This window comes from Arvicanthis niloticus, chromosome 10, assembly GCF_011762505.2.
Source record: "Arvicanthis niloticus isolate mArvNil1 chromosome 10, mArvNil1.pat.X, whole genome shotgun sequence".
NCBI classification, from domain to species: Eukaryota; Metazoa; Chordata; class Mammalia; order Rodentia; family Muridae; genus Arvicanthis; species Arvicanthis niloticus.
In genome coordinates, this window is record NC_047667.1 from 16,729,759 (window position 1) to 16,743,647 (window position 13,889).

General features: G+C 45.5%; 1 protein-coding gene across 10 annotated transcripts in view; it reads left to right on the top strand.

The window, feature by feature from the left end:
* Mgat5 (alpha-1,6-mannosylglycoprotein 6-beta-N-acetylglucosaminyltransferase) overlaps positions 1-13,889 on the top strand; it is a 284,487-nt gene that overhangs the window by 194,458 nt on the left and 76,140 nt on the right. For all 10 annotated transcript variants that reach the window (XM_076941068.1, XM_076941066.1, XM_076941067.1 and 7 more), the window contains one exon: positions 2,263-2,396. In XM_076941068.1, the coding sequence (XP_076797183.1) occupies positions 2,263-2,396 (134 nt within the window). The remainder of the gene's footprint in view (positions 1-2,262; positions 2,397-13,889) is intronic.

The following is a 13,889-nucleotide window of genomic DNA, read 5'->3' on the forward strand; positions in this document are numbered from 1 at the left end:
TCCGAGGACTGACACCAGAATTTAACCTCTGGCCTCCACATTCTTGCATGCACATATGCATGCAGACCTGTGAACACATATGCACACATAAACACGCATGTGCACACATGAACATGCATGTCCCCAAAAGAGAGACCTGTCATTGTGCTGAAAGTGGATCCAAGGAAGCCACATAAGGACCCAAGCAAGGACTGTGACCCAGGACAGTTCACTCTGTGGCCACGCCTAGATAATTGGTGGCGAGGTGAGCACACAGATTTCAGTTGACAGTTGTATTCCCTGGAGGATGTAATCTGGAATTTGGACTTTGCTGGTTTTATTTTATTTTGATTTCAGAATCTTACCTCAAAGTAAAAATTTGCAAAAATTTAGCATAGTTTCCCGGTAATAAGAAATGGAAGAAGAAAGACTCCTTAAAAGTGTTGCCACCATCTATCCTAAATGTGGGCTTTAATTTTATTTAGTTAGCGGAAGATGCTCAGAAATCTTCTGCCAGAGGACAACAGTGAAGAACTGTCCCCATTGGCCAACCTCACCCGCTTACTTTACACATTTTGAAAATCCTCAGTTAAATCAGCACAACCCCAATCAATAATGTTAGCTCTCCGATTCCTTCCTCCCAGCCATCCTTTGTGCCCTCCCCACCTGTGCTCAGAATGCTTTCCTATAAAACCCGGCTGTGACCAGTGTGTGCTCTGCTACCACGTATGGGCTGTGCCGCAGCTTTTCCCCTGTGCCGTCACACACAGCTTGAAGACAGTCACCAAGTTATAGACAGGCTATCAACAGCAGAATGTGGCCAGGTTCCAATAAAACTTTATTTTCCATTGTGGAAATATGAGTGAGCTTCATGGAATTTTCCTCTGTCGTGTCTTTTAAAATCATTTGAGAATGTGAAACCTTGCTGAGGAGGGAGCTTAGTCAGTGAAGTAAGTGTTGTGCAGTGTTTCAGGACCTGAGTTCTGGCCCCAGGGCCCACATGGCAAAGCTGGATATGGTGGTACATACTTTCAACACCAGTGCTGGGGCGGGCGGTTAGGGACAGGAGGCTCCTAGGGCTCCCTACCCAGCTAGCCTAGTCTGTTTGGCAAATTTCAGGTCAGCAAGAGACTTTGTCTCAAAAGCTAAGGTAGATGATGCCTGCAGAACGTTAGCCCAAAATTGACCCCTGATGCCCTCCACCAACACACACACACACACACACACACACACACACACCTTTTGTTCTCCACTGTGGACATATGCACATACACAAACGAACACATACCCAGGCACACCAAAGAATATAAAAACCAATTCTTAGATCACAGCTACACTGAGGACTGCTGGGTCAGGTTTGGCTCAGTTTAATGGACCAATGAAACTCTATTGTATTGCATCAGTTTCTAGCAGTCAAGTTCTAGTATGTTATAGTTGGGTGTATAAAAGCCACCCCCGCCTACTACGTGAGGTTGAAGTCTGTTTTGTGTTACTACAACAAAATACTGGAGCCAGACTCATTTATTGTGAAATGGAATTTATTACTCACTGTTGGAAGCTGAAAACTCCAAGACGGAGTGGCCCCCATCCAGGGAAGGCTATATTCTACTGCGCAGAGTTCTGACCTGGGTCTCTAGTCATCCTCTCATAAAGCCAGTAGTGCCATTGTGGGCCTGCATCTATCCCTAATTATCTCCCAAAACCCTGCCTTCAAATGACATCAGCATACCAGTGTGAGGAGTGCCTTTCCAGTATGAAGCAGACACTTGTAGCTGCGGCAGAGGCATCACCTAAAGTCAGATGATCTAATTAATTGATGGGAAGGCTGACAGAGGCTAAAAGCCCTACAGCATGCCCCACGCTCTAAGCAGAATAAGATCTGTAGAGATAATGGTGCTTTGTTTCTTTCACCACATTGGTTAGGCACCTATTGTATGCCCAGTCCCTGAGTGCTAAGTTCACTGCAATGAATCCTGCAGGCTGCTTCCAGCATCCATGGACCTTTATGTCACTGGTAATTCAGCTACCTTCAGTGGCCTGTTCTGTCTGCCTGGGTGCCTGAGGCCTTCTTTGTAGTCATAGATGCCTGCCGTGCTTAAGATTCCAAAACCACCTGGTCAGGAATGGAGCTTAGGGGTAGAGAGTTTAGTTAGTTTGCAAGTGGAGCTGGTTTTAAAAACAAATGCAAAATGCAATTTTACTTTGAAATGTTTGTCCGTTTGCTTTTGTCTCTCGAACTACAGCATCAGGGTTATAATCTGACACAGAGTGCTTTCCTCACAGGTGCATGCTCCGGGTGCTAGACTCCTTTGGGACAGAACCTGAGTTCAATCATGCAAGTTATGCCCAGTCGAAAGGCCACAAGACGCCCTGGGGAAAGTGGAATCTGAACCCGCAGCAGTTTTACACCATGTTCCGTGAGTATTCCTGGGTGGGCCCTGCCTTTCAAAAAGCTACCAAAGGCAGGCGCAAAGGTTAATTAGATAACCATTTATCTGGGGTTGCAATTCTCAGGACCCTTAGCTGAGAAAGTATGTGCCTTTGAAATTTTTCCTTAGAAATAATTTTTTTCAGTAATTGGAATTAAAAGCCCACATGAACTTTTTGTGAAGAAACTTAGAAAGGTCCTAGAGAAAAGTATTCAAAACAAATTAACAGTAGAAGCCACAAAGGAAAGGCCTGCAGATCACCTTCCAATGGGCATGAGCGTGTCCCCAGTACCATATCTATGCTGCTCAGGGGCCATTGCATCCTGAAGAGGAATCCATGGCAACCTACTCTTTCCACACAGTTCTATCTTAATTATTTGAGCATAAAGCTTTTTTTTTTTTTTTTTTTTTTTTTTTTTTTTTTTTTTTTTTTTTTTTTTTTTTTTTGAGACAGGATTTTTCTGTGTAGCTCAGGCTGTCCTGGAGCTCCATCTATAAACCAGGCTGTCCTCGAACTCACAGAGATTCATCTGCCTCTACATTTAGAGTGCTGGGATTAAAGGTGTGAGCCACCACCACCTGTCTGAACATGAAGCTTTTAAAAGAAAAAGTGATCTCAGAGCTGGGGAGTTGGGGCAGTGGGTAAGGCACTTGCCCTGTAAGCTTGAGGATGGAGTTCTGATCTTATCTCCAGAACATATGGAAATGCCAAGCAAGAGTAGTGTTGTGCCTGCAGTTCCAGCCCCACCCCCACCCTCACCCCCCACCCACCCAGGAGGTGGAGATGGCACTGCCTAGCTAGAGTTGACAAATCAGTGAGTTCTGGTTCAAGTGAGAGCCTGCCTCAGTATACAAAGTGGAGAACCACTGAACAAGATACATGACCCAAACCTCTTGTCTCTACATGCACAGCATACACACATACATGCACAGATGCGTACATATACATGCACATAGGAATACACATGCACACCACACATGTGCATGCCTTTTCTTAATTAGGACTATTTTAAACTCAGTTTCATACTTTGCTGGCCACCTAGCTACTGGACTCAAGACTATTTTACTGCCTTTGCTGGTGCTTGTGTGGCATTTAATAAGCTTTTGCAGTGATGACTTTTTTCTGTGTGGTCCAGAGAATCACCTACAGTAGCTGTAGTTGTAGTTTCAAATGAGTGACTTTATTGAGCATATAACAAGCAAAGGTTGGGGGGGGGGGACCAAGTAGGTTGTAAAACATCAAGTTGGGTGCAGTCAACTGGAGTATCCTGAGAGGTGTGGTTCAAACTGGGTCTTACAACATCCCATAGAAATTGACTGAGGAAGAAACAGTCATGCTGGGGCCTCCACCGTACAGCTTCCAGTTCCCACCTGAGACATTTTTATGCACAGAATAAACAGGAACCTTGACTGGAAAGGGCTCCCCCTCCAGCTCTCTCAAGGCATAATACCAGGTTGTTTTGCTGGTCTCCTTTCTCTGCCACAGGGTCACGGGACCAGGTTCTCCTCAGACATGCTTGGGTCTGAAGTGGGAGATTCCTACCTTGCTTCCAGAGCCAACTTCTCTGTGTGCTCCAACAGTTCGTGACAGTTCACCAACATGATAGATAGGTGTTACAAATCTCCCCGGCCCTGCTGCTGGGCTCAGAGAGGTCTCCATGATGGCTGTTTCCTGTCATCTCTGTTTCTTCCTGTTGCTCTCTATTACCCTGCTTTTGCCTTATTTCTAATTAGCTGCAAACTGTAAAACCAAGTGCCATACTAGATAGTGTTTGTGCTAAAGTTATGATTAAGTCCCCACCCCCATGACAAGGGAAGGCTCTAGTCTTGAAATGTAAGAGCAAGTGAATAAAACCATTGATTTGAAGGCTAAGGATAGAAAACTCTCACTTTCCAAGTTATCAGTATGATTTCATCTAGATGTTTCCATGCTAAGACAAATTTCTCAAATGTCAGTCTTAATTGCTTGGCTGAGTCAAGGCCCTAAAAATGTTTAAGCTGTCTTTCCCCTTCATGGTTGTCCCTCATGCCCAACGCAGCTGCCCAGAGGTGATCCTTTGTTGGGTTCCCTAAATGTCTCAGTGAACATGTTAGACTAATCCTTGGGAATTAGGTCTGGGGAACAAAAGAATTAAGAAGGATATACAGCTGGCAAGGTGGCAGTTTTAAAAATCAGCTCATGTGTATGGACTGGGGAGAGACCTCCGCTGTTAGGGTGCTTGAGAAGACCTGAGTTGGATCCCTAGGACTCATGGGAAAGGCCAGGTGTGACAGTGAGCAGTTGTAATCCCATGCTGTGATGCGCACACCCACAAATACACACACACATGCACGCGCACACATGCACTCACACACACACATACACACAAAGTCTGACAAAGAGAGAGAGTTGGACAGACAGACAGAGAGACAGACAGAGAGACAAGGAGAAACAGAGAGAAAGGGTGTTACCTGTTTAAATGTTCTTTTGAGCCCAGAGAGTTTGGCAAGAGCATGCTGTGTCTATGATAGACATTATCATTATTGGAGTTATATTGTCCTGTTATTGCCACCTGTCCCAGGGGCACAGTTCAGGAAACAAACTAATATTTGGCGCACCAGGTAACAGATGGCTGTCAGCATGGCAAGGCATGATTAGAGTCTGCCTGGGCTTTGACTTTGCTACGAAATCCTGAGTACGGAAAGATGTGCCAGCCAATCAGCTAAGCAGGGACCTGTGTTAGGACCAGGAGGTAAAACTTGTACTTGCACACACTTTCTGAGACACGATGGCAGTAACCTTGTGCCCTGCCCCTGAGAGGAGATGGAGTTTTCTCCAACTAAAGAGTGGAACTCAGTCCCATGCAAACCTGCTGGGATTATGTAGATGAAGGCTTTCCTTCAAGTGAAAGAAGTTCTCTGTTTAAAATGTAGTGAAAGCCAGAAACAGAGAATACTTTCTCTTAACCTGGAAGAAGGATAAGGTTCCTGGATTCAGCAGAGGCCATGGGGAAAGTTGACACAGTTGAATGCCTTTTAAGAAAAGAACCCACAGAGCAGAACGTTGCCAACCACCCGAAACACTGAGAGCAAACACTGCAGCAGAGAATGTTTACATGGTTATGCGAGACTCTTCAAGGGATGTAAAGGAGCCGAGATGTCTGTACACAAGAAAGGTGTATTTACTGTGTTGATGTGGAGACCTCGGGTGATCTCCAGACTGAAAAAAAGTATTAGTGAAGTCATAAAAATGAAATACTGACCTGGGAGATGGCTCTATGGGTAAAGTGTTTGCCATGCAAGCCTGAGGACCTGAGTTTGATCCCAGTAAATCAAGTAAAAAACCAAGTGTGTTGGTACAGGCCTGTAATCCCAGCACTGGGGGAGGGAGGCGGAGAAAGGTGTGTCCTTGAGGCTTGTTGACCAGTCAGCTCAGCTTCAGGTTGATGAAGATACCCTGTCTCCAGAAAACCAAGTGGGTGGTACCCTAGGAATGGCATCCGAAGTCATCGTCTGACTTCCATACGTAATCTACATCACACACAAACACACACACACACACACACACACCACCACCACCACCACCACCACCACACTACACACCATCACACGCAAATGTTTTCAGTTCTGTGCTTTAAAAAGGACCAAAAGTTAAGCCAGCCTGAGGAGGGTGATAAGTATGCAAGCCTTCAGACCAGGTTTCCCCAAACATCTTTTTTCCATATAAAATAGCCTCATCCTAGAGTAAGTCAGATTGCAGATGTGAGGGAAGAGGCAGAGGAGCCAGGAAGGACTACAGGGGTGGAATCAGGAGTTTAGAGGATCCCCAAGCAGCAGAGGAGCCAGGAAGGACCACAGAGGTGGTATCAGGAGTTCGGAAGATCCCCAGGCAGCATCGAAAGAACACTGGATGCAGTGGGTTAAAGTCAAATGAATGAAAAAGTCAGTGGGGCTGGGTGTGCAGTACAGCTCAGCCAGGAGAATGCTTGCCCAGCATGCACAAAGTCCTGGGTTCCATCCCCTGTGCCACATTAACAGGGCATGGTGCTGAACACCTGTAATCCTAGCACTTAGGAAGTAGAGGCAGGCAGGAGGATGAAGTGATCACAATTATTTAGTTACATGGCAAGTTCAAGATTAGCATGAGATACATGAGACCCTGTCTTAAAAGGGAAAAAGAAAAAAAGCAGTTGATGAGTTCTGAATGATACGATGATTTGCCAAGCAAGATGTAGTGGGTCACCTTTGCAAGTTGCTAGGATACCATCTCCATCCCTCTGAATAATAAAGGGGGAAGAGCCCAGCTTTGATCTTCCTGCCTTTCTAGCAGGTATTATATTTGAAGATAATCAAATGGTTGATGATAGGAAACTGTTCATAATGGGGAAACAGTGCTGCAAATTGAGGCAGAATGAGGGATTAGGGAGTGAGCATCCTTAAACTCTTAATGAGAACACAGATCCTGTGATCAGCAGGCACGGTGAAACCCGTCAGGTAACAAGTTGATGGAGAACTTTCCACAGACAGGGCTCTCTTCAACACAGGAAATATGGAAATAAGGTAGGAAATGAGGCACTGTGAGGCATTCATCATGTCAAGGCATGCGGAGGCTGGGGCATGCCGAGGCTAGGGACTTTGCAATAGAAAATCATGTCTGTACCTCACTATCCAGACTCTGCCCTTAGTGACCTCCAATACCCTGGTCAAGAGGGTCCCATCCTCCCTATGTGACAAGACCAGCTTGTTGGGCAGCTGTAGCTGGTCTGGTGACCTACATTTGAAGACTCTTTCTTTGAGTGGAGAAGTGCCAAAATGTATCAATTTTTTATCCTTTTAATTTAAATTTTTTAAAACAAGCTCTCAGGTATTTCAGGCTAGCTTTGAACTCACTGTGTAGCCAAGGATGACCTTGAACTCCTGATCCTCCAGTTTTCACCTAAGAACTACTAGTATTAGAGGCATGAGCCACCATACCCAGTTCATACAGTGCTGGGGGTGAAACTCCAGGCTTCATGCGTTACTAGGCAATAGCATCAGTGCTGAGACCATGCCCATCCCGCTCAGGCAAGCCTCGGCTCAGGCCTGGTTCTCTGCCTGCAAACATCTCAGTAGCCTCTTAGTGATATCGTTGCCACCACTGCCTCAGAGCCTGTCCTTGTTCCTTAAGGAAGGTCCGATGTGCAGAGCTAGTCTGTCTGTCTGTCAATTCAAGGAAGTGGCTTAGATGTGAACCAGTCTAGTATCCTAAAAGGCTCAGGCTCCTGAGAGCCTGGCCTTGTCTCTTCCTGAGTCTTCCTCACTTTCCTCTGGCTTCCCTCATGGTTTTTCAACTGTGCCAGACACACTTCCACCCCAGAACCTTTGCAGTGGGTGTTACATTTTCTGGAACATTCTTCCTTGCCTCTGACTGCACCACTGTCTTGTACCCATAACTCAGATGACCCTTTAGTGACATTTGCCCTGGCCTCATTTGGAAGTGCAGACCCTTTGCCCCACTCCCCACACCCTTCCCTGCCTTCCTGCCTCTCTAATTTTTCATCCTTTGTTTGTTTCTCTCTCCTTCCTGTCATCTGGGTTATAGTTAGAAGCTTGGGGTTTGTCTGTTCATTGATGAAATTTAGTACATGGTAGTGAGTGGATTTAAATAAAATCAGAGGATAATATCTTTTTAGTTATGGGTTCGTGCAACAAATCAGGGAAGAGTAAGAAATAATTCAAAATTGAGCCTGGGACATGGTTCTGTTGCTAGAGTGCCTACCACACAGGAGGTTCTGGGTTTTATTCTCACACTTCATAAACTTGGTGTGGTGGTCCATGCCAGGAATCCCAGCATTCCAGAGGAGGAGGAGTTAGAGAAGACAATTCTTTCCTACAAAGACTTCCATGATCAGCCTGGGATACATAAGAGCCTGACTTTAAAAAAAAAAAAAAAAAAAAATTGCAGACCTAAGAGTGCTCTGTGAAATGAGAGGTCTTCCTCTTTCCTTCCTACAGAGCTTCTGTTCTTATGCTTGAAGAGTTGCTCCAGCCACAGTGACTCTTGGCCATTTTACATTGTTATGGCCATTATCACTGGTTTCCATGCTGGGTTTCTGCTAGGGTTTGGGGGCTCTCGTGGCCACCAAGTGATGAGAGGAGACTGATGATGAAGGCTCCAAACTTGAGCCTGGCAACAGAGAGAATGTTACATGTGAGCCAATCCTCTGCCCTGCCAACCTGGCAGCTTTCTTGGAAGTTGGGTGTTTCTGTGCAGGCTTTACTCTGAGGACAGTCAGGGGGACTATTGTTCATATACAGACCTGCAAGTCAGAGAAGTCCAAGACTCTTTCCTCTGAGGACCAGCCCGAAGGAGGGGTTCTCTCCTCAAGGTCACTTGACACCTGAGGAGCCCGCTCCACTGTCCCTCTGTGGACAGCTCAGACACTCACAAGTTCTGCCTCCACTGTGCATTGCTGATTCCTTAGATCTTGCCCTGCCTCCTCCTCTTGGTGAGCTGAGCATCGTAACCATTTGAAAACATAAATTTGGGTAAAATTTGAAAATTCTAGCTACTCTCTCTGTGCAGCTTTAAAATCCAGATTATGGGCTCATGAAGTGGCTCAACTCAGTATTTGCTGTGCATGCAGAAGGATCTAGGGTCAATCCCCAGAGCCTTTGTTAAACACACACACACACACACACACACACACACACACACACACACACAGTAGTGTGTGCTTGTAATCCCAGTGCTAGGGAGGCAGACACAGGAGGGCCCCCAGGACTCGCTGGCCAGCCAGGCTAGCCTGCCTACTGAACTCTAAGACACCCTGTCTCCAGGATAACAAAACAAAACAAACAGACAAACAACAAAACAAATTGAGGGGCAGAGAGATGGCTCAACTGTTAAGAGTGCCTCTTATTCTTGCAGAGGAACCAGGTTGAGTTCCTAGCACCCATATGGCAGCTCATAATTGGCTGTAACTCCTGTCCTAGGGGATCTAACAACATTCTCCTCTTGGTTCCAAGGTCACCAAAAATGCAAGTGGTGCACATGCATACATGGAGGCAAATACTCTGTGCATAAATATAAATATTTTTAAGTGTACAGCAGAGAAATGGCAGCCAAAATCACTCTCTGGTGTGTACACACACACACACACACACACACACACACACACACACACAGAGGCATCTGCACATACATATGTAGCTATAATAGTGTGTGTGTGTGTGTGTGTGTGTGTGTGTGTGTCAGAGTAAGTGTAACAGGATCCACTTTAGTTTGAAGCTAAAAACTACCTATGGGTATGGCCTAGAGGGTAAAGAAAGGAATGGTGGGTATTTTTAAGCAAGTAAGATCATAAGTAACTTCTTTATATCTTTCTCTGTTACAAAAAAGAAAAAGATTTACACTGAGGACTTGTATCAGTTATAACAGGAAAAGCAATTAAAGCATTTGTATTTAGGGGAAAGAAAACTGTATTTATTGGCAAAAATCAATATGGCCTGAGCTATGAAAGGTACAGAGGAAAGAGATACCTGATGAATTTTGAGAAGTTCACACCCCTCAGACCTGGTGGCTATGAAGGCTGAGGAACCCACTTAAGCTGGTTCTTGGGGTTCTGCCTTTGGGAATAGGTAGTGTGAGTATAACTCAAAATTCTTAAAAGTGTTTAAGATTTACCAGGAGAAAAACAGACCTTGGAGATTTATACAATTGAAAGCAAAGTGAATTTCCTTACTGTGAATTTTTAATTCATTTTTAAAGAAGGCACGAGGGTCTGGGATGTAGCTCAGTTGGTAGAGTGAACGGCATTCATGAAGCCCTGGGTTCCATCCCCAGCACAACTTAAACAGGGTGTAGTGGTATGTTTGTTATCCCAGCACTCTGGGGGTGGAGACAGGAGGATCAGAAGTTCAAGGTCATCCTCAGCTACATAGTGAGTTCAAGGCCAATCCAAGCTACATAAGAGCATGTCTCTCAAAAACAGAAAACCAAAAGTTGATCACAAATACATATTATAAAAGCTGTTACAAAACTGCAGTGATATGGTGTATACATGTATAATGGTATATAAACTGCAGTGATATGGTGTATACATGTATAATGGTATATAATGTACATATCATGATTGTATTCTCTACTGCAGTAGAACATGTTTTTCTCTGAAAGCATGATTTGTTGCCATGATTCATAGGGCACAGAAAATAAGATTTATATTATAATGCTGTCCGTTAGAATTGGGACGAAGCATTCTGGCTCAGAGTCCCAGGACTTTCTGACCTGTAGACAGGCAAGAACCCCGTGGCCTCATCTGTTACAGAGTTGTGATAGTGAGGAACCAAAGAGTTGCTGTCATATGCTCTGTTCATCCTGTTGGGTTTTGCTGAGACAAAATACCTAACAGAGAGACTTAAGGGTTAAGTTAAGGAGGGGTTCGATTTGGCTCATAGTCTGGTGTGGGGTGGGGTGGGGTGGGGTGGGGTGCCTATTACAGTCCATCCAGGCTGGGAAGGAATGGCAGCAGGAGCACGAGACATCTATTCATATGTGCTCATGGTCAGGGAGCAGGGAGATGGACGCTGGTACTGAGCTCTTTCTCCTTTCTGTTCAGTCCAGGACCCCAGCCCATGGGACAGTGCTGCACAGGTTCAGGTTGGGGCTTCCTACCTCAGCTTACCCAGTCTAGAGCTTTCCTCACCGACTTGCCCAGAGGCTGCTCTCCTGGGTGGTCCCAGCTCCCTTCTAGTTGTCGGTATTTGTCGTCACACTTGCTCGGAACAGAACTTGGAAAGTAAAGAGAACTCAGATATTAGGGTGGTTTTTGTAGAAGTCCCATGCGTTTCTCTTCTGGGATGGACAGATTACAGAAGTCTCATTTATGGTGCGATTTTACTGATTTCCTTTGAATTGCAAATATTCACCTTCATGCCCTCTAACCACACAGATGCCTGTGTTCTCAACATCAGGCAAAGCAAAAAAAGAAACTTGAATTGAGGTTAGAGCTAGATGAAAAGTCAGTTTGTAAAAACTGTGTGTGTGCATGTGTGATTTGACAGGGAGGTGCAGATGCCAACAGAGGCCAGAGGCGTGGACTCCCCCTTGGACTAGGGTTACAGGTGTTTGTGAGCCACCACACACAGGAACCAAGCTTGGAACCTCTGTAGGAGCAGCCAGTGCTCTTAACCACGGAGCCTTTCCTCCTGTGTCTGGCCGTATCAGCCAGGCCCATGGCGTTGGAGTCTTTAGAAGCAGAGTGAAGATGCTTGGATTGAGAGTACGGTTCTTGCCGCAGATGACTCAGACGCACACAGCTGCTGGCTGGGGTCAGTGAGAATCTCCTGCTTGTGTGTGTGTGTGTGTGTGTGTGTGTGTGCGCGCGGGCGGGTGCCTTCCCGTTTCAGAAACCCAGGGTCTGGTCTGGTGACAAGTTGTGTTACTTAGAGACATAGAAGGGTCAGACACGTGTTCTGGCAGTTGTGTCAGTAAGCGTGTGACAGCCTCAGCTAGCAGCATGCAAGCTGCTGTTCTTCCAGTTATCTCACAGTGAAACCGGGAGCTGAAATTTTTAAAATATGGATGAAATTTCAGGGAGCAGGGGGCGGGGTGCTTCTAGATGTAATGTGTTTTTCACACAGTCTCAAATTCGATTTAGTACCAAACTACACTTGTGCCTCGGCACAGTAAGACTAAATGAGGGTGTGGCTTGGTTACTGTTTGCCTAGCAGGTAGGGAATCTCTGGAGTCCATTCCTGGGAACACATAAGTTGTGCTGGTGATTGCCTCAGTTCTAGCAATGGAGAGATGGAGGGAAGAGGAGGAGAAGTTCAAGGTCATCTTTGGCTGTATAGTGAGTGGGCTATATAGGGGCTATAGGAGACCCGGCCTCCAAAAATGAAAAAAAAAAAAAAAAAAAAAAAAAAGACTCTCTTCCCTCTCTTTCACATCTAAGCTAGATGCTAAAAGAATCTTTGACACACAAAAAAATTACAAGTATGTTTTTCTTCTTTTGTGAATTTTTAATCATCTTACTTTTATTATGTTTTAGATAATATATCATATAATAAGACCCACAAAATACTTTAGATAGTCATTGTGTTGTAAGTGCCCATATGGGGACATAGACAAACTGAGTCACAGAACAAAATATCCCTAGAGTGGAGTGTTATTCACTCCAAGGTTTCTTGAAAATACAAGTTAAAAGCTATCATCTTAAAGTCTACAAAGTAACAAAGTAAAGGATTCTTAGCATGCGTAAGCTGTCTTTCCATCGTTTCGTTCTTCCCAGCTCTAGTGCCCTTCCCTCTGCACGCCTCAAAAAGGGGGCGGGGAGGAAAAGTAGCATAAAAATAGCTAGCAGCCAACCCTTGCTTTGTCTCTCGTTGGCCATAGAATTTATTCAGTAATTTCCTCTTCAGCTAACTGTAGCCATGGCCCTTGCCTCTGGGCACTTGTTCAAAAACACAGAAATGGAATAACAGATTGGCCTGACTGAGCACAACTCCCCAGTCAGCCCTGTGGTCCTCATTAGGCCCCTGCCTTGGAGATGAGCTGGTGACAAGGTAGCATCTGTGTAGCCTGTGCATCTCTACAAAGCACTTTTGTGGCACTGCCTCTCTTCCTCTTCATAAAGGATGAGAGTAGAGCCTGGGTGTCTCAGTCTGAGGTCACCTCTGAAAGGCTGAAAAGGTCTCTGCAGGTTCACTCAGTAGTAAAGTACATCCTCGGCACCCACATAAAAATGTCTGGTGTGGCAGCACTCTTACTGACCCAGCCTCGGGGAGGTGGAGGTGGCTAGGTTAACGGAGCTCACTGGCCAGACCGTCTAGCCGAAGCAGCGAGCTCAAGGTCAGTGATAGACACTGTGTCGGGAGGAGGGGGAGGGGACTAAAGATACAGCTCAGTGCTTAAAAGCACACGCTGCTCTTCAATTTCCAGCACCCATGTCAGGCAAGCCACAACTTTCTATGACCTTATTTCTAGGGGGTCTGATGCCCTCTTCTGGCCTCGTGCAGACACACACCTATACACATAAAATAAATAATGTTTAGAAAAACGATAAGGTGGAGATGATTGAGGAAGACAACTGAAATGGCTCCCACATGCATATAGTGTGAATGCCCACTCCCCTCCACCACACAGACACACGCACACACGCACACAGACACACACACATAGAGGGCTGACTCTGTAAATGGCAAAGCACTCCTTAGCTCTTAGGAACCCAGAGCGAAGCAAAAGAGAAATGTGCTTAAACTTAACTCTACTTAAGCACCGAAGGTGAATGGCTGAAGCTGCAGAATGTGGTTTGCACTGAACACCCAGGCTCCATTACTGGGGGAGTTTGCTTTTGTGTCATTTATGCTGGTTTTCTTTGAGTCAGACTAAACAAGGGTTGCTTCCTTTCTTACCAGCCACGTGTGACCTTCACTGAGCCATCACCCGACAAGCTGAAATTTATCTGAACAAGACGGGAGGGACTGTTGATGAAGGTTGCCATTTAATCAAGAGAGAATTGT